The sequence below is a fragment of the Solea senegalensis genome, unplaced genomic scaffold, assembly GCF_019176455.1.
Source record: "Solea senegalensis isolate Sse05_10M unplaced genomic scaffold, IFAPA_SoseM_1 scf7180000017313, whole genome shotgun sequence".
Lineage (NCBI taxonomy): Eukaryota > Metazoa > Chordata > Actinopteri > Pleuronectiformes > Soleidae > Solea > Solea senegalensis.
The window spans coordinates 1-21,025 of record NW_025322336.1 but is presented as its reverse complement, the minus strand read 5'-3'; the positions used below and the strand labels follow the sequence as shown (position 1 = coordinate 21,025).

At 42.7% G+C, this 21,025-nt stretch overlaps 1 protein-coding gene across 1 annotated transcript; it reads right to left on the bottom strand.

Moving 5' to 3' along the window:
- Positions 1-6,743: 6,743 nt before the first annotated feature.
- Positions 6,744-18,211, bottom strand: LOC122764198 (fibroblast growth factor receptor 1-A-like). The gene is made up of 13 exons (XM_044018509.1): positions 18,150-18,211; positions 17,843-18,015; positions 17,636-17,759; positions 16,986-17,176; positions 14,987-15,131; positions 14,260-14,450; positions 14,033-14,178; positions 13,224-13,345; positions 12,652-12,762; positions 11,006-11,196; positions 10,289-10,411; positions 6,979-7,049; positions 6,744-6,885 (listed from the first exon to the last, which is right to left on the bottom strand). The coding sequence occupies exons 2-13, from the start codon at positions 17,993-17,995 to the stop codon at positions 6,744-6,746; spliced, it is 1,710 nt and encodes a 569-aa protein (XP_043874444.1). The 5' UTR covers positions 17,996-18,015; positions 18,150-18,211.
- Positions 18,212-21,025: the final 2,814 nt, after the last annotated feature.

The window sequence follows — 21,025 nt, the reverse complement described above, 5'->3', positions numbered from 1 at the left end:
TATAGGCTAATGTTATTTTTCAGTGTAATTGGTTGGTTTAATTGGTTTAGCAGACTGAACTGACTAATAGACTATTCAGACAGTCACATAGGGCAGGGGTCTTCAACGTTTTCCAAGCCAAGGACCCCCAAACTGATGGAGAGATGGAGTAGGGACCCCCTTCTTATATATATTGTATAAAATTGTGTTTTATTTTAAACTGGTCCTATAGTGCCATGTATAAATGTACCTCGTTATTGTGCATTCAATACTAAGATATTCAAATCATACACAGGTTCATATATTCATGTTTTTATTTTAAACATGTGCAAGGTACAGTGAGTAGGGTGGCCATGCCACTGCATACATAAACTGTAATTCATAAATATAACATAACACAATAAACTGATAGCTGCCAAGATCAACAATGTCTGTAAATTGCATGTAATCATGCATAAAAGCTATTCAAATTGTCATTTTTAAAACATAAATGTGGAAAGCTAGCTATGCCTCAAACCTGAAATATCAATATTTCTGAATAAATCTTTTATGTTAACTGTCAAAGGAACATTAGTATTCCTATGTTTAGGCTAAGCACATGGTGACAGGTTATAAGGTTATGACTCAATATTTTTTTATTTCACCTAGGGGATTCCCAAAGAGCTATGGATATCACAAGGAGTCTTGCTGAAATGATCGTTAACGATTTACAACCTTTGTCTGTGGTTGAAGATGAGGGTTTTAGGAATTTTGTAAAGACACTTGATAATCACTACAAGATTCTAAGTAGGAACTATTTAATGGGAGAGAAAATAACAGCACTGTATGAAGAGTGTCGCTCAAAAGTGAAAAAAGGTCTGGATGCTGCAAATAGTGTTGTCCTCACAACTGATAGGTGGACATCAAGAGCTACAGAGGCGTATTTAACTGTCTCATGCCATGTCATTGATGAGAACTGGCAAATGCAAGCATATGTCTTAGAAACCAGTAGATTTTCAGGAAAACATAGTGCTGACAACATTTGCTCAGAACTAAAAAGAATCACTGATGAATGGGGCATAATTGCCCAAGTTCATGCTGTAATCACAAATAATGGTGGCAATATGGTTGCTGCTGTACATGTTGGGCACATTATCCATGTTTTGCGCACACCTTGAACTTAGTGGTAAAAGACTCCATTAAGGCTCTCCCTGATCTTGACATCCAGCGGAAATGTAGTGCTATTCTAGCTTCCTTTCACCACAACACAAGAGCAGCAAAGAGGCTCAAAGAAACTCAGAAACAACTGAAGTTACCAGAACACAAATTGATACAGTCAGTTGAAGTCATGTTTGAGAGACTACTTGAGCAAAATTAAGCTGTTACTAGAGTACTTTGTGTTTGTAGAAAGAGCTCACTGTGCTTGAGTGAGGAAGATTGGTCCATGGTTAGTCTCTCCATTGATGCCCTGAGACCATTCGAAGAAGTCACAAAAGAGATATCAACAGAGAAACATGCCTGGACACAAGATTTAAAAACCCTGGGTTCCGTGACATGGCAAAGGTTGAAGCTGTGAATAAATGACTGATCACTGAAATGCAGGCAGTGAACCAGACCTCAGCTCCTGAACCAAGCACAAGTTATGCCACCAGCTCTGTCTCAGCAGCTGCTCCTGCTGCTCCTGCAACTACCTCAAGCTCACCTGCAGCAAAAGGTGGGATATGGGCTGAATTCAACTCCCAAGTCCTTGCATCGCAGGAACATCGGACATCTGGAATTGATGCACTTATTGAAATGCGCCAGTACACAGAAGAGAAGCAAATACCACGGGATGGAGACCCACTTCTTTGGTGGAAAACAAATCAGGTAACATTCCCCTCTCTGAGCAAGCTTGCAAAAAACACCTGACCATAATTGCGACTTCTGTACCAGCAGTGTTCCAAGGCAGGTCAGTTAGTAAGTAAGAAGAGAAGTTCACTAAAAGGGAAAAATGTGAACATGTTATTGTTTCTAAACAAAAACTGTAGTTCTCAACAAGGGGACAAGAACCACAATGGGCTTACTTTCTAGGACACAGGAGGGCAAAAAGACAGAGAGCCAGTAGGAGTATTTTCTTTTGTTTATTTGCACAAGTACATTTCAAATTGAAAAAAAAATCTTGAGTTTGTTAAGTTAACACTCCAACTACCGTAAATGCTGTACCGGTGTAGGTCTTCCTCTTGAAATAATTTCCTTCTTTTCTCCAAACGATTGCCGTGAAAAGTGCACACGAAGGAGATCAGAAACATGATGGATCAGTGGTGTTAATGCAGTGATCATAGTTTACTTCAAAACCCGCCAAAGGTTCAAACGTCGTTGATGACATCACTGGGGGCTAGCAGCAGACACATCGCTGGGCCTAGGGCGTTCTGTCACTATGATATCACATTTTGATTGGCTGATGACACACTAGAGCAGGTCCACGGAGCTATGATGCGTTTAGGAAAATCCAGCTCAGCTTCAGATACCAGTTCCGTCACATTCAGTACATTTGGCAAAGACTGTTCTGGTTTCATGGTTGAAACACTGCTGTGTGAAAGACTTTTCTGCGATTTGAACCCAGGACCTTTCACGGCCATTGCAAGAATAGTACCGCAAATCACGAAAAAGTTACAGTTGGACCACACCTATACAGGGCTCGTCCAGGATTTGAACCCGGGCCCTGTCTCACCCAAAGCGAGAATCATACCCCTAGACCAACGAGCCTCTAGAAATACAAAATATTCTATGTAGGTGTCCTGTTACAGATTTTAGGTGAGACATACTCGTCAGCAGACTCGTATGGGTCACAGAGCTTTTGAGTCTACATCTGCAAACCTGCAATTCCACCTCAGTCCCAAAGGACTTACATTGATGAGGATTTATGGTTGCAATAGTTCAGTGAATGTTTTGTGTGGGATTTTGAATGTGGGACCTCTTTTACATTACATTACATGTCATTTAGCAGACGCTTTTATCCAAAGCGACTTACAATAAGTGCATTTAAACATCTGGGTAAAAACAAGAGCTAGATGTAAGTAAGAGCTTCAAGTAAGCCAAACTTTAAAGTGCTCGTCATAAGTGCGATGTATAAGCAAGGGGTTTTTTTTGTCGTCGTCTTAGTCGAGGTAGAGTCGGAAGAAATGTGTTTTTAGTCATGTCACATAGAAATGTGTTTCTGGAGGCTTTCCGCTGTCCAGATGTCGATGGGGGCAAGGACATTGAACAGTCTTGAGTTCTGCAAATGCCTCTGCGATCCTCTAAGTGAGGGGGCAGCGAGCCGGTTTGCTGATGCAGAGCGGAGTGGGCGGGCTGGGGTGTAGGTTTTGATCATGTCCTGGATGTAGGCTGGACTGGATCCGTTTGTAGCATGGAAAGCAAGCACTAGAGTCTTGAAGCAGATGCGAGCAGCTACAGGAAGCCAGTGAGTTGGGCGTGGTGGACGGTAGATGATTAGTTTTACTGGGTGAGTTATAGTTACAGCATGAAATTCAAATGACTGTGAAGAGAAGTGTGGCAGTGGGTAAAGAGTGAAAGTCCAGTTGGGGTTGATGAGCAGACCTGTCCCGCCACCTCTTCCAGTGGATCTCGGTGTGTGGGAGAAGGAGTAGGCGTAGGAGAGAGCCGCAAGGGTGGCTGTGTTGAAGTCTCAGTCTCTTTCAGCCAAAGTGAGAATTATACCTCAACACCAACAAAATTTGCACATTTTTCCAGGGAAGCATGTCTGCTAAGACCTAAGATTACGATAAGAAATGGACCACATGTTTTTGGATTTTTTTTCTTTTTATAAAGTTGAGTCAAGTTGGTCTCTCCTTCCAATCTCTTTATTGCTCTGACATTTTTAACTTCACATTCGGTGCAGCTCTTTCCAGTTCATTGTTTATGTGAACACCCAGGTATTTGTAAGATGTTACCATCTCAATGTGAGTGTTGTTTCCTGCAGAAATCCACCACCAGTTCCTTAGTTTTCCCCACGTTAATCTGGATGCGGTTCTGCAGGGACCAGTCCACAAAGTTCTGTACGAGTTCTCCTTGTCGTCATCATCTGTGATGAGGCTGACACTTGCAGAGTAATCAAAGACCTTCTGCAGGTGACAGGAGGGGGAGCAGTAGAAGTCTGCAGTGTACAGAAGAGGAATGGAGCCAGAACCGTTCCCTGTGGGGCCCCTGTACTGCAGACAGCCATGTCGGATACACAGTCCCGAGTCTTCACATACTGGGGTTGATCAATAGGAAATTTCTCTCTCTGTCACCTTTTCTTTTTGCCAAATATCTAAACTTTAGAACATGTCTTAGTTCTCTGTCAGGAGCAGCAAACACACAACCCTGCAAACTGTCTCACTTACGCAGACTCGTTTATAATAAAGAGACACATTTATTGCATGGTTTCAGTAAAAAAACAAAAAACTTCACACTTCACTCACTCTCCCACACCAAAGTCCATTCAGAAAATCAGTGATTTTAACATCACACACACAGTTGTTGATTATTTTATGACTTCAGCATTTAAAATCCTTCATTCAGATTGACCTCAGTGACACAAAGTGACCACACGAGGCAGCAGAGGACCAGCAGCTCCTGTGTCCCCACAGCTAAAATCACTGTGGGAGAGTGAGTGGTTTACAGACTTGAAATAGATGTGTTATAGAGTGTTCATCCATTTTTTTTGGACTCAGATTCCTGAACATAACAGAAAACTCAGCTCATACTGTGATGTACGGTGGCCCTGAAGATGTGGAAGCGTTTACTAAAACAGAAGCAGTAAATGTAACGTTTTCTGAAATATTGTAGCATTCTCTAAAACATACAAGCATTTTCAAAAATACTGCAGCATTCTCTTGGAAGCATTTTCTGAAATATAAAAGTGTTTTCTGAGATGTTGTAGTGTTTTCTAAATCCGTGAACACACACACATACACACACGAAAAGAGAGACGAGGATTTTAATGCTGTTAATTGTCATAATGAACAGTTTGTTTGTGTAACTGAAAACAGCTGGAAAAAAGTGCAACGTTGGACACTGACGTCACGTTTGGTGACTTTACACGAGCGAGTCGACCAAACCTGACGCAACAAATACATGAAATAAATTGTACAGTTGCAAAAAAAAAACAATCAATCAGTTGTTCATTTATTTATCAATCACAATCAGTGATTGATTGATAAATGAACAGGCAACTATTTTAATAATCTTTTAATCATTTTGAGTCATAGTTTTCCAAATCTCAGCTTCTGAAATGTAAATATGTTCTGGTTTCAAACTGAATATCTTTGGTTTGTAGATATAAAACGAGTGGGAAACACAAACATTTAACATTTGTGACCATTGTCGTGCAATTATTAAACCAAATCATCTATAAAATAGAAAAATACAGTTGACAAGTTAATTGATTAGGAAAATAATAATTATTTGCAGCACGAGAATTAACCACAGAAACGACTGAATGAATGAATAAAATACACAAATGTTAGATCTATAAATTAAAGTGACTGAATTTTGAGTATTTTATAAATTCTTTTTTATTCTATTTTTCCCTTTTTTTAAAAAAAATTTTCTTCCGTGACGTTTTTTCACAGAAATGCATTTTTGTTTTACATAAAAAGACATAAAATAACTATTATTTACAATAATATTCACACTAATAACAGTGAAGCACAGCTGTGTGTGAGCAGGAGCTCAGCTCACGTCTCTGTCTCTCAGGCTGAACGAGCAGCTCAGTCCGTGTTCTTCATCTTCATCTTCATCAGTGAACTTTCTCGTCTCTGCTGCGTCTGACGCGGCTTCGTCTGGGACCAACGCCGCCATCAGCGCTACCACTGCCACCGTCGCCGCCACAGGAAACAGGAAGCGGATGAAGGCGACGCAGGAAGTGAAAAAAAGCGCCCACCACGATTATGTGGAGCTGCAGGAACGAACCGGAGCGAACGAGACCACAGAAGAATACTGGATCAGAGGGACGGCCAGGTCCAGGTACTCCTGAAGACACGGAGACAAGACACGGATCAGGAGTCTGATCTGGAGCTGGAGCTCAGAGACACAAACTAACAACAGTAGTAAAATGTATGAACTCTTTAAATCTAGGCACTTTTATAACAATGTTATAAAATAAAGCTCTCTGTCAATAAAGTACCTTTAAAACAACGTTTGTACTCATTATATATTTGTACATTTACTGTAAATACTTGTAAAAAATACTCTACATTTACATGTAAACAACTGGATTAAAACATAATAAAACCTCAGAACTCAAACATGAATTCTACAAACATGAAACACGTTCACTGATGTTCTCCGTCACTGACCTGATTCGCCATGAGAGAAAGTGTACGATCTAAATCTTCCACCAGCTGCTGGAACATCGGCCTGCGAGAAGGGACGGCGTGCCAGCAGTCTCTCATCATCAGGTACCTGAGGAACACACACACGCACACATGCACACACGCACACACACACACAAACAGATGCTCAAACACTCTCAAAGTCATTTTTCAGCTTCTTAAATGTGAATATTTTCTGATTTGCTTCATAAAACAAAGAAATAATTCGAACTGAATCATTTTGTGTTTGTGGACAAAAACAAGACATTTTCTGACATTTTGTGGAAGAAATGAATCGGGGAAATAATTTATAGACGAACAAAGATGTAATCACACAAGCAGGAAACGGGACAACAGACTACCAAAATAAAACGGGAAGAGGTGCAGGTCTCAGGCTGCATCACAAGTCCTTGGGGTTTTGTTTTTTACAGTGAAGGTGAACGTGTGAACTCACAGTTCCTGTGTGCAGGTGGCTGGTTTCTCCATGCGATGACCTTCCTTCAGCAGCTTGAACAGCTCCTCCACAGGAACTCCAGGGTAAGGAGATCCACCGAGGGTGAAGATCTCCCACAGCAGCACGCCGAACGACCACCTGAACACACAGTAAACACAGTAAACACAACAGCTTTATCACACGTTCATCACTCAGTGAGTGAATCTGATGAACTGAAGCCTCATCACTCACACGTCGCTCTGGTGAGTGTAGATCCGGTCAAACAAAGCCTCAGGTGCCATCCACTTCACCGGCAGGCGACCCTGTGGAAACACGTACATGTCACCTGACGCGTTCTGTTTTCTGGTCTCTCCAGTATGTGGCGCTGCTGTGTCAGTACATCTGCTAATCTGATCAGGCACTTAGAAGGACACTTAAGAGTCTACGTAGGACTCTAAATGGCTGTCACTTTAACAGTTAATCACACTTTTGTCTTGTTTGTTTCACAATAAATCACTCATAAACGTAGTATTGTTCAATTTTTATCTGTGGACGTGTTGCTACACCGTTTGTGTTTACAAAATATCTTGTTGATTGTTGTTATCGACTGGTTTTTCTAACAGTCAAAACAGGTTTTACTAACAGTTTGCTAACAGCGGCTAGCCGGAGATGTTTTTGCGTCCTTGTTTTTTTCCTCAGAGATGATGTTACGCCCCAAATCTGACTACCGACTTCTGAGGTAAATGGAACGTACCAAAAAAGTTCCACTCTCAACTGTTGTTCAACATCTTAACTTTGCTAATGCTACCTTTTTTCCAAACGTTGTCTTAACTTTGCTAATGCTACCTTCTGTCTGGTGTTGTCTAAACTTTGCTAATGCTACCTTCTGTCTAGTGTTGTCTAAACTTTGCTAATGCTACCTTCTTTCTAGCATTGTCTAAACTTTGCTAATGCTACCTTCTTCTATCGTTGTCTAAACTTAGCTAATGCTACCTTCTTTCTAGCATTGTCTAAACTTTGCTAATGCTACCTTCTTTCTATCGTTGTCTAAATTTAAGCTAATGCTACCTTCTTTCTAGCATTGTCTAAACTTTGTTAATGCTACCTTCTTCCTAGCGTTGTCTTCTTCTTCTTCTTCTTCTTTTCCTTTGGGCTGCTCCCTTCAGGGGTCGCCACAGTGAACCAACCTCCTCCATCTCACCCTGTTCTCTGTATCCCCCTCTCTCACACCAACTAACTTCATGTCCTCTTTCACTACATCCATAAACCTTCTCTTTGGTCTTCCTCTAGACCTCCTGCCTGGCAGTTCCAACCCCAGCATCCTTCTACCAATATACTCACTATCCCTCCTCTGTACATGACCAAACCATCTCATTCTGGCCTCTCTGACCTTATCTCGAAAACATATAACATGTGCTGTTCCTCTGATTGACTCATTCCTGATCCTATCCATCTTCGTCACTCCCAAAGAGAACCTCAACATCTTCATCTCTGCTACCTCCAGCTCTGCTTCCTGTCTTTTCCTCAGTGCCACTGTCTCTAGACCATACAGCATCACTGGTCTCACCATTGTCTTGTATATCTTTCCTTTCATTCTGGCTGATACTCTTTTATCACACATTATTACCCCTGACACTTTTCTCCACCCATTCCAACCAGCTTGAACATGTTTCTTCACCTCTTTTCCACAATGTCCACTGCTCTGGACTGTTGACCCTAAATACTTCAAATCCTCCATCTTCTTTATCTCCACTCCCTGTAGCCTCATGGTTCCACTTGGGTTCCTCTCATTCACACACATATATATTCTGTCTTGCTGTGACTAACCTTCATTACTCTCCTTTCTAGAGCATATCTCCACCTCTGGAGCTTTTCCTCCACCTGGTCTCTGCTCTCACCACAGATCACAATGTCATCTGCAAACATCATAGTCCATGGAGATTCCTGTCTAACCTCATCTGTCAGTCTGTCCATCACCACCGCAAACAAGAAGGGACTCGAACCCTGATGTAGTCCCGCCTCCACCTTGAACTTCTCTGTCACACCTACAGCACACCTCACCACTGTCTTACAGTTGGCATACATGTCCTGCACCAGTCTCACTCCAGACTTCCTCATACAGTACCATAGTTCCTCTCTCTTTTTCCAGATCTACAAAGACACAATGCAGCTCCCTCTGACCTTCTCTGTATTTGTCTAGCAGCATTCTTAAAGCAAATACTGCATCTGTAGTACTCTTTCTAGGCATGAAACCATACTGTTGCTCACAAATGCTGACTTCTGCTCTCAGTCTAGTTTCCACTACTCTTTCCCATAACTTCATTGTATGGCTCATCAACTTTATTCCTCTACAGTTACATCTCCCTTATTCTTAAAAATGGGCACCATCACACTTCTTCTCCATTCCTCAGGCATCCCCTCACTCTCTAAGATCCTGTTGAATAGTCTAACCCAGAAACTCTACTGCCTCCTCTCCTAGACACTTCCATACCTCCACAGGTATATCATCAGGACCAACTGCCTTTCCATTCTTCATCCTCTCACTTCATCTTTACTAATCTCTGCTACTTCATGGTTCACAGTAGTTACCTCTTCTACCCTTTGCTCTCTTTCATTTTCCTCATTCATTAGCTCTTTCCATCTTCCCTTTACTTCTGTGGCACCTGTCAACACATGTCCCTCTCTGTCCTTCATCACCTGAACCTGCTGGACGTCTTTCCCATCTCTATCTCTCTGTTTTGCCAACCTGTATAAATCATTCTCTCCCTCCTTACTTTCCAACCTAGCATACAAGTCATCATACGCCCGTTGTTTGGCCTTTGCGACCTCTACCTTGACCTTGTGCTGCACCTCCCTGTACTCCTGTCTGCTCTCTTCAGTCTCCTCAGTGTCCCACTTTTTCTTTGCTAACCTCTTTCTCTTTATATACTCCTGCACTTCCCCATTCCACCACCAAGTCTCCTTATCTACTGTCCTTCCTGACGACACACCAAGTACTCTCCTACCTGTCTCCCTGATTACATTAGCTAGTTGTCCAGTCATCTGGGAGCTCTCCCTGACCACCCAGATTCTTTCTCAACTCCTCCCTGAAAACCATAGAACAGTCCTCTCTTTTCAGCTTCCACCACATTGTCCTTTGTTCTGTCTTTGTCCTCTTCGTCTTCCTTGTCACCAGATTCCTCCTGCAAACCACCATCCTATGCTGACTTGCTACACTCTCACCCTCCACTACTTTGCAGTCACTGATCTCCTTCAGATTACATGGTCTATACAAGATGTAGTCTACCTGTGTGCTCCTACCTCCACTCTTATAAGTCACCCTATGCTCATGCCTCTTCTGGAAAAAAGTATTCACTACAGTCATTTCCATCCTTTTTGCAAATTTCTTTCTGGTGTTGTCTAAACTTTGTTAATGCTACCTTCTTTCTCGAGGTTGTCTCTTCCATATTTGAGTGTTTGTTGATTATTGATAGAACTGTGCTAGGTTATTAATTTAAGGTGCAATGTTTAACTTGCCAATGCTAACAGGCTAATGCTATGTTCTTGTAAAAAGTTGACTTACATTAGTCGTCTTCTTGTAATAGTCTATGTGGTGGATGTCCCGGGCCAAACCGAAGTCTGCAATCTTCATCACGTTGTCCTCCGTGACGAGGACATTCCTGGCCGCCAGGTCTCTGTGGATACACTGGACATCAGAGACAGAGGAGACAGAGTTTTAATCACAGTGTTAATGTTAGCATTGAACAGGAAGCAATAGCTGAGGTAAGAATTAGTGACATCTAATGGTGAGACTGCAGGTTGTAAAACAAACACACATGGAACTACAGTGACCTTCACAAACCAACATGCTTTCAACGCCTGCTCTGGCTGGTTTGTCTGTTTGGTTGTAGAAGCTTTAAGTAAATATCATAGTCTTATTACAAGTCTACGACAACCTAACAAATCTTCATTAGTAAAAAGATTATTATACACTTGTACAAACACACTTGTGGGCAGTTCTGCCGATAAACCTTTGCATGTGTCATAGAGAGGCTGAAGACGCTTTCAGGACACGTAACCGTGTTGACATCTGTACTCCATACTGTCATGACCCGTCAAACTCCCTGGATTCATGCTTTCTTTGTGTTTCCTGTTTTACTTTGGTAACACTTGTCTTCAGTGTCTCCTATTCTTTCTTTGCCAGGTCTTCATTTTCTCATACATTGATACTTGACCTGGGTTTGTGGCCTGAACTAAAAAATCTTAGACCATAATTCTTTTTAAAGCCACATAGACTGACCTTCTTTGAAGCCAGGTACGCCATTCCTCTGGCTACCTGGTAGGCACAGGACACCAGCTCTCTGACCTCTAAGCTGCCCAGCGTCGTCTGCCTGGATCCACTCCAGTATTCCAGTCCGAGCGGCCGCCGAGCGCGGAGGTACTCCCGGAGGTTCCCCTGCGAGGCGTACTCCACCACCACGTACAGAGGACCTGAGAGGGCAGCAAGTGAAGGTCCATTCACACGTTCATTCACATCAGAACTGACACATTTTGTATTGTATTTGTATTTGTATTTTTTGTATTTATTTATTTGCACCATAAAAAAAACGACAATACAAAAAACAGAAATTAAAGAAGAATAGTAAGTGCAGGAGAGGTTAAAAAAACCCTACATGGGCTTATAAGAAGCACCTCCCCAAGAAATATACACATTCAAAGGATAAATCAACAACAACAACAATAGAAGAAAGCAACAACAAATAACAACAAAAAAGGAAGCAATACAAGTGCCATTTTATAGCAGACACTCAAAGAAGTCAGAAATAAAAACATGGGTATGTATAAATATAAAATGATTGTATTTAACTGAGTGTATAAGCATGTAAAGAGATAATGATCCAATGACAAATATACTGGAAATATACTGGAAAAAAAAAAAAAAAACTATTAGGAACTTTGATTTAACAGGTAAGCTTTCAGTCTTAACTTAAAAGTATTGAGGGATGAAGATAATTTAACAACATGAAGATGGGAATTCCAAAGTATGGAGCCTCTGTGAGCAAAAGAAAACTGAGTATGAGTAGTGCGGCAATGTGATTCACTCACTGAATCACATCACTCACTGAATCATTCACTCACTCACTGACTGACTGACTCACTCACTGACTCACTGACTGACTGACTCACTCACTGACTCACTGACTGACTGACTGACTGACTGACTGACTGACTCACTGACTGACTGACTGACTGACTGACTCACAGACTCACTGACTGACTGACTCACTCACTCACAGACTCACTTACAGACTCACTGACTCACAGACTCACTGACTGACAAACTCACTGACTGACTGACTGACTGACTCACTCACTCACTGACTCACAGATTCACACAGACTCACAGACTCACAGACTCACTGACTGACAAACTCACTGACTAACTCACTGACTGACTGACTGACTCACTGACTGACTGATTAACTCACTGACTGACTGACTGACTCACTGACTGACTGACTCACTGACTCACAGACTCACAGACTCACTCCTGACTCACTGACTGACTGACTGACTGACTGACTCACTCTGACTGACTCACTGACTCACTGACTCACTGACTCACAGACTCACTGACTGACTGACTGACTCACTCACTCACAGACTCACTTACAGACTCACAGACTCACTGACTGACAAACTCACTGACTGACTGACTGACTGACTGACTCACTCACTGACTCACAGATTCACAGATTCACAGATTCACAGACTCACAGACTCACTGACACAAACTCACTGACTAACTCACTGACTGACTGACTGACTCACTGACTGACTGATTAACTCACTGACTGACTGACTGACTGACTGACTCTGACTGACTGACTGACTGACTGACTCACTGACTCACAGACTCACAGACTCACTGACTGACTGACTCACCGTCCTGAGTGCAGGCTCCCAGCAGGTTGATGATGTTCTTGTGTTTACCGATCATCTTCATCATCTCCATCTCACTGATCAGGTCAGACAGGTCCTTCTCTGTGGCGTCGGCTGCACACGACAACGAGGACAACGTGTGTTATTACTTGTAATAACGCATGTTACTACTCTGCCTCTGTTTGTTTGTCGTGAACAGAAACGATGTAACTTTATTTGTTTGCTCCATCTTTTGTGTGAAAACAGGCTCTGTCATTCTCAAAAACTATCAGCCCTGACTGAGGGAGCGTTTGTGTGTCCACAGCAGCAGAGCAGGGGCGGGCGGAGACAGTGTTTTCAGACAAACTCTAACCTGTTGGCAGTCTTCTCACTTTTATTAGCGCAATGCTACTGATGTCGCCGGGTGACACAAGATGGAAACACAGAGAGAAAGACTTGTGTCGTGTGGAGCTGAGAGACTAAATCAGACATTTTAGAGAACTCGTTTAAAAATGACTTGAATGTAGCTGACATTTTCTTTTCATTTAAAAGTGACATACTATAGCTTTAAACGCCCCACCCCCTCTCTCTCTCACCTTTGAGCATCTTCACAGCCACCTTGGTGAGACGTGTGGGTTTGTTCTTGTCGACTCCCACAGCCTCGGCCAGCATCACCTGACCAAAGCAGCCTTCACCCAGAGGTTTCCCCAGCGTTAGCCTAAGACACACACACACACACACGCACACGCACGCACACACACACAGAACAGTCAAGTTGAGATCCAGGCTCTGATTGGACGACACTATTGACAATGTTGCGGTTTTTACTTCAAATGTGAAGATAATTTACTAAAGAGCTGGAGAGTCTCACGAGGAGTGAGATCAACTCCTCAGGAAGATGTTCACTGATGTTATAAAAACATAGAAGCTCATCTTCTCATAGACTTCCATTCAAACTGAGTTCTTTGTCGCCCCCTGGTGGCTGCTCAGTACATTCTTAGTTCCAGGTGGTTCTCAACCTGCAAACTGGAAGGCTGAAGTAGAAGACTGGAACATGTGGTCTATTGGTGCATTCCACAAGTCTAAATGTTCCCTCAAGTCGGATTTCTACCACGAAAAGTCGGAAAACAACTTCACGAACCGGTGACGTCACTCCCAACTCCAACACTTCCGACTTCTGAGGTAAATAGAACGCACTAATACTTCTGCCAGGTCTGAGCTTGTCCTGAGTTCACTTTTAATCCGTGGTCATGTTGTTGTTGACATGTAATGCTAATGCTAACCAGAGCGAGCCTGAAATACGACTTCTCATCTGTAACGTGGTGAACTTGGACGTGAGTTCACGTCCTGACTTCCTGGTTAAATCAAAGTTTGTACGATGAATGAAAAGTTTAGTTTTTCGTACCGATCTCGCGGCAGCTCCCAGACGGGATCGTAGGGAAGCTCGTACTCCGACACTCCTGCCAGGACGGCGGTCGCCGCACTGGAGAGACGAGAGTGACGCATCAAACACATCCCTGACTGCAGAGAGGACGACGAGTCCACCGACACCTGCAGACGCACAAGAGAAGAAGAAGAACGTGACTGGTCTGTATGAAGGAAATAGGACACAGGAAACAGAGGAGGTGTTACCTGTCTCCTCAGAGGAACACTTTTGGCCAGTTTCTGCACGGACAGTTGACCGCTGAAGTCGCTCTTCTTCGGGACGCAGCAGAGTCTGCAGGCGACCGCCGCGGCTGTGAGGACGACGACGATGAAGAACCCGAGGCAGTAGAGGAAGATCTCCAAGTACGTCTGCGAAGGCAGGGGTGAAGGATGCAGGTCTGTGACCACAGGAAACACACATTTAACCAAAGATTCTGAAAGTCTGGACAGAAAAAAACACGAGATACGTTAAATATTCTTCAACTAGGGCTGGGCGATATCTCGATATTTGAATATATATCGATATATTTCTAAACGAGATATAACACGGGACAATATCGCTTGTATCAATATAATCAATTTTGTGTTAATATGACATTTCTCCTCTCCCTGCATCCCCACACACACACACACACACACACCCCGGGGCGTCGGTCCATCAATAATTAGTTAAATATATATTGTACTGATATTCCTGATATATATATATATGTGTGTGTGTGTGTGTGTTCGGATTTAATTTTGGTTTAAGGAGGAATAGAAAAATTACAATAAATCATAATAGGTGAATAATAACTGATAGTGAACGAGCCATGACTCGACACTCCTCCATCCACACACACCATGTTTTTACGCCTGCACTGTTACCAAGGCAACCGTGCTACTGTCGATCGACTAGTTCTGTCTGGACACAGAAAACCTGATCTCCGCTCACCTTCCACGACGGTGAGCCAGGCCGAGTGGTACGAGACTCCGATGGAGTTTCCCGCCAGACACGTGTACTCGCCAGCGTCGCCCGCGGAGACGTTCCTCAGAGTCAGGACCTCCATGTCTTTATCTGTCGTGTTCAAACCTGCAGACTGACACGGAACAAGCACACAATAACGAAAAGATCCTGGTTTGATGATGTCATGAAGCAGCATGTAATCATGGGAATTCATGTCACCGTAATAACTTGTAATACTGAATATTTCCTGATGTTACAGCTGTTTTTAGTGTGTGTATAATAAAAGAATAAAGGTAAAACAGCAGCAGTACAAACACGAAACAGTCGTTGTTCTTGCTCTCACAGCTGCAGACAAACAAGTGTGAGAGCAGAGATCTGTGCTGCTGCTTATTTATGCTTTTAGTTTGACTTTGATTTAATAAATAAATACAACTGACATTCTTTAAGAGTTCAGACTGAGGACGAAACCAGAGAAGCTGGAACTCAGCCCATTTATCAGTGAAGAAATAAAGTAAGAAAGCACTTTTACTGTGTTTTACTGTGTTTTTGTAAGTTTAACTGTGTTTTTGTAAGTTTAACTGTGTTTTTGTGGGTTTTACTATGTTTGTGTAGGTTTTACTGTGTTTTTGTGGGTTTTACTGTATTTTTGTAAGTTTAACTGTGTTTTTGTAAGTTTAACTGTGTTTTTGTGGGTTTTACTGTGTTTTTGTAGGTTTTACTGTGTTTTGTGGGTTTTGTGTTTTTGTAAGTTTAACTATGTTTTTGTAGGTTTTACTATGTTTTTGTAGGTTTTACTGTGTTTTTGTGGGTTTTAATGTGTTTTGTAGGTTTTATTGTGTTTTTGTAGGTTTTATTGTGTTTTTGTAGGTTTTACTGTGTTTTACGGTGTTTTTGTGTGTTATGGTGTTTTTGTGTGTTATGGTGTTTTTGTGTGTTTTACTGTGTTTTTGTAGGTTTTACTGTGTTTTTGCGGGTTTTACTGTTTTACTGTGTTTTTATTGGTTTTTACTGTGTTTTGTGGGGTTTACTATGATTTTGTAGATTTTACTGTGTTTTTGTGGTTTTACTGTGTTTTACTGTGTTTTTAAGGGTTTTACTGCATTTTACTGCATGTTTTGTGGGTTTTACTGTGTTTTTGTGGGGTTTACTATCATTTTGTAGATTTTACTGTGTTTTTGTGGGTTTTACTGTGTTTTACTGTGTTTTTGTGGGTTTTACTGTGTTTGACTGTGTTTTGTAGGTTTTACTGTGTTTTCTGGGTTTTACTGTGTTTTACTGTGTTTTTGCTGGTTTTACGTGTTTTGTGGGTTTTACTGTTTTACTGTGTTTTGTGGGGTTTACTGTGTGTTACCGTGTTTTTGGGTTTTAATGTGTGTTTTTATGGGTTTTACTGTGTTTTACGTTGTTTTTGTAGGTTTTACTGTGTTTTTGTGGGTTTTACTGTGTTTTTGTTGGTTTTACTGTGTTTTACTGTGTTTTTGTGGGTTTTTGTGGATTTTACTGTGTTTTACTGTGTTTTTGTAGGTTTTACTGTGTTTTTGTGGGTTTTACTGTGTTTTACGTTGTTTTGGTGGGTTTTTCTGTCTTTTTATGTTTAAAGAACTCTTTTTGTGTCTAACTCTATCCAAAACAGGGTATTTACATTTAAATAGAAAAGTTAATATTATTATATTTAGTAATAGAGCGTCTACAATCACAATCACTTAAATATTATGTTAGTAGTTAAAACATGATTCGTGGTTGTTTAGTCACTTATGATCATAAACAGAATCTTTTTGGCTTTTAGACCAAAATGTTTATTGATTTACTGACAAAACAAACTCCAGCCTTTTTATTTTATACGAGCAAAATAAAAGATTTTATGAGAAACAAGTGCATATTTGTAAATTTGAATCTACCACTGTACTCTGTTTCTGTACCAATCACGTGTCCTCTGTCGTGTTACTTTAAACACTTTATGTCATATAACTCCCTCACACTTGCTGACCTTGAGGACGAGGACGTACGGCAGTCCGTCCGGTCCCTCTCTGCTGCCGTTGACCGTGATGTGTTTGAGCCACTGGATGTGAGGCTGCGGGTCGCTGAACACGCGACACACGAACCGCACGTCGGCACCGACGGCGGCGGTTTGGTTAGCCGGCAGACCGACCTGCAGGAACGGTCTGTGAGGAGAACGTTCTGGAAATGACAGGAAGAAGACGACACTGAGACAAGATCATTTTAGATTACAGGAGGACAACATGGACTGAAACTTAGCTGCTAAATAAAAGACTCACTGTGAGACAGACGGAAGCCTGTAAACCACTCACTCTCCCACACCAAACCTCATAGAGAAAATCAGTGATTTTAGCTGCGGGGACACAGGAGCTGCTGGTCCTCTGCTGCCTCGTGTGGACACTTTGTGTCACTGAAGCTAAATAAGGGACTTGCCGAACGTTAAAAAATAAGACATTAGAACTTAGTGATGGAGGCAGCAGTGGATCAACAACTCCTGTGTGTGTGATGTTAAAATCACTGATGTTCTCTCTGAGGTTTGGTGTGTGAGAGTGAGGGATTTACAGACTTCATCGTAGACTGAAACTGACGAGTGTGAGTGTGTGAAAGTGTGTGAAAGGACTGTTTTTGGACTGTTCTTACCGACCACGTCCAGCAGGTAGGTGTGTTTCAGGCTCCCGTACTGGTTCTCCACCACACACGTGTAGTTGCCTTTGTCTGACGGAACCACAGACTCCATGATAAGAGTCCACATGTGTCCTCTGATCTGAACGACAGAGCGGGAGGAGCACATTCAAACAGCTGCTTCAGCCTCTGCTGGTTTCTCTTCACACAGACACACTCACACACCTTAAAGCCTCCGATTCTCTGGTCTTTCTTGAACTCTTTCCCGTTCTTATACCAGCGCAGAGACGGGACAGGGTTTCCAGACGCCTGACACCGGAACCTCACGGTGCTGCTGGCTGGAACGGCGTGGAGCTGCTTCTTCATCTTCTCTGGCATCACCCACTGAGGAGCCGTCGCTGCAGAGAGAGAGAGGAGAGAGAGGAGAGAGAGGAGAGAGGAGAGAGAGAGGAGAGCGTCGTTCATGATGATGATCCACACATCAGTTACCCACAGAAGTGTGACAGGAGACGGAGAGAAGATGAAGTCTCACGCTGAAGCTTTTCGTTGCTCGTCGACAGCTCGTTGGAGAGTTTGTTTTCCTCTGACGACGACTCGTCATCTTCTTCGTCCTCGGACGATTTCACTGCGTCGGCTGCAAAACAAAAGGTACTTTTCTGTTCATGCGTCATCTTCTCCAGCTGCAGCACTTTTATTAAAAGACTATTTCTGTTTCTAAATCTGTCAGCGGTGGAGATGAGCTCAGAAACAGACGGAGGGACAAGCCAGTTTCTTCTCTCTTTATCTTTTAAACACGTTGGAGGATCTTCAGGAGTTGCTGCAGCTAACTCCTGAAGATGAATGTGACTTAGATGACAGTAGATGTTTGACATAAATATGGATTTTAGTGCGTGAAACGAGTTACAACTCTTTAAGGAACTGTGGTTGAGCTCTGATAAACAGACTTCTTCATGTCCGTTACCAACGTCTTTGAGGATCCACCAAAACCAACACATTTGCATTCTATTCAAAAACCAGCCATTTCATTTCAACATGAAGCTCCATGAACAAATAATCCACAACATGACTCAGCTCAAAACGTTTTTGAGATCTTTTTTTCCTCATATCTTACTGAAGTGACGTGATGTTTAGTGTGGTTTTTGATCATACGGATATTTTCATTTTTCGCACGGCCCTGTAATTCTGTGACAGAGTTGACGGATATTCAAAACGACAGAATCTGCTTTAAAGAAAGGAAACTATCAGCCAAATACGTTTGTCTTTAGAGCAGACACGCAGCAGCCGTCTGTCTGTCTGTCTCGCCTGTCTGCCTGTGTCTGTCCAACTGCTACAGTTAGAATGTGAAGTAGTCGCCATGAATGCAAGCAGATCTCAAAAGATGAGAGGGGCTGGTGGGAGGGAAGGAGGAGGTGGAGGAAGTGGAGGCGAGGAGGTGAGGAGGAGAAGTGAGGAGGTGTGAGGGGTGAGGGAGGGGGTGAGGTGAGGAAGAGAGGTGAGGGAGGTGGAGGGAAGAGAGGAAGCGAGGGAGGGAGGAGGTGAGGGAAGTGAGAAGTGGCAGGTGAGGAAGTGAGGGAGGTGGAGGGAGGGGCAGGAGGAAGAGAGGAAGCGAGGAGGTGGGAAGGAGGTGGAGGGAGGAAGTGAGGAGGTAAGGGAGGTGAGGAAGGAGGGGAAGTGCAGTGAGGTGAGGAGGTGAGGGGGAGAGGGAAGCGGGAGGGAGGTAAGGAGGTGAGGAAGAGAGGCGGAGGAGGTAAGGGAGAGGAGGAAGAGAGCGAGGAGGCGGAGGTGAGAGGAAGTGAGGAGGTAAGGAGGTGAGGAAGGGAGGAAGTGAGGAGGTGAGGAGGTGACAAGTCTCGGGGGGCTGAACACTCACTACTAGTCTTATCCTCTTCTTCTTTGGTAGTAAACACACAAGATCTGATTACTATGCCCTAAGTCCAGACACTTGTATCGCCACCCGATGGTGAAGTGGGTTACTACTGGACCCTGACGCGCGAGTAAACCAGGTCTGTGATATGCGTCGTGCGCTGTTTCTATCGCTCTGCGCACGTCATCCTGATCACCGCTCTGATTGTTGTATGTCTGTCCAAATGTGTACTGATTGGTCCCGCCTCTTGAATGTGGGAGGAGACTATACATCCTTTACAGACTCAGAATGTGGCCTAATTCATAACATCAAACATTTTCCTGAGTTTACGTACAACACCACTTTAGTCCTTTTAGAGTCCCATGGATGATAACGTCAGGGATGTTTGAGGGTGTAGCTATGGTGTGATTGACAGCTGGTGTCAAGCTCCACCCTGTCATCAAAACTTGTGGTTTCAAAGTCATGATGGTGGCTTCAGAAGAGCAGTGGTGACCAACAACAACCTCTAATAATTCTTATTCAGCCCATAACTTAAAAGCATTTTCCGGAGTTTTAGTCAAAACAGAAAGAAACAGCTGCCGTTAAACACATCACACACTTTATAAAAGGAAACGTGGCCACAGAAGCACGACGAGGAGAAGGGAGGACACGTCTTTGTCTCTGACTGTCAGGGACTGAGGAGGGACACACAGACGTTTGGCAGGGTTTGTGAGGCTGAGACTGGGAGAGAGGACACAACGAGCTAAAGTGTCCTCGAGACAACACACAACAAATCTGCTGACTCATGTTAGCTTAGCTGCTAGCTCCTCTGTACGTGTGTGTGTGTGTGTGTCTGGACCATAACCAGCTTGTGTTCAAAGCCAAAGCCTCAGCTCCACCATGAACAATCTGTCTAAACACTTTCAGATGCTTCAGAGTCAAAAACAGAAGACAAACCTCGAATAAAGTCATTTTTCTTATTAAAGACGTTCAGTCACTGGAAACTTTTACAGCCTTTTAAAATAATGTAGAACGTCAGAAGAGGAAGACAAGAGGACAGAGGGACAGAGGGACAAAGAGACTGTCCAGAGGAAAAGACGAATAAGGCAAAAACACGACTCTCACAGGGACACAATGCAGTAAGTCATAAGAAAGTAATAAAATAGTTTTCTGTTCCCAAAAAATGTTATATAACCTCACATTTGTCCCTAAGCCATAAATATTCTTTTGTTATTAAACAGCAAAAAAACACCAACATATTATTAACTGAAGCCAAAAAACGTATAAACTAAGTAAACAATTTATCAATATAATTATTATATATCATATTTCATTAAAACGTACTAACTTAGACAAATGTCTAAGTGGGTGGAGCCTGTCAGAGATGACCTCAAATTGTTCATGGTATACGTTCATATTTGGTAGGCGGGGCTTGGGAGAGACAGCCTTCATATCAATTCATATTTAGTATTTTAACGACGAGAATCAACAATCAGCTGTTTCTCTCTATCCTGCGTACTGTAGCTTTAAACCAACACACACACACACACACACACACACACACA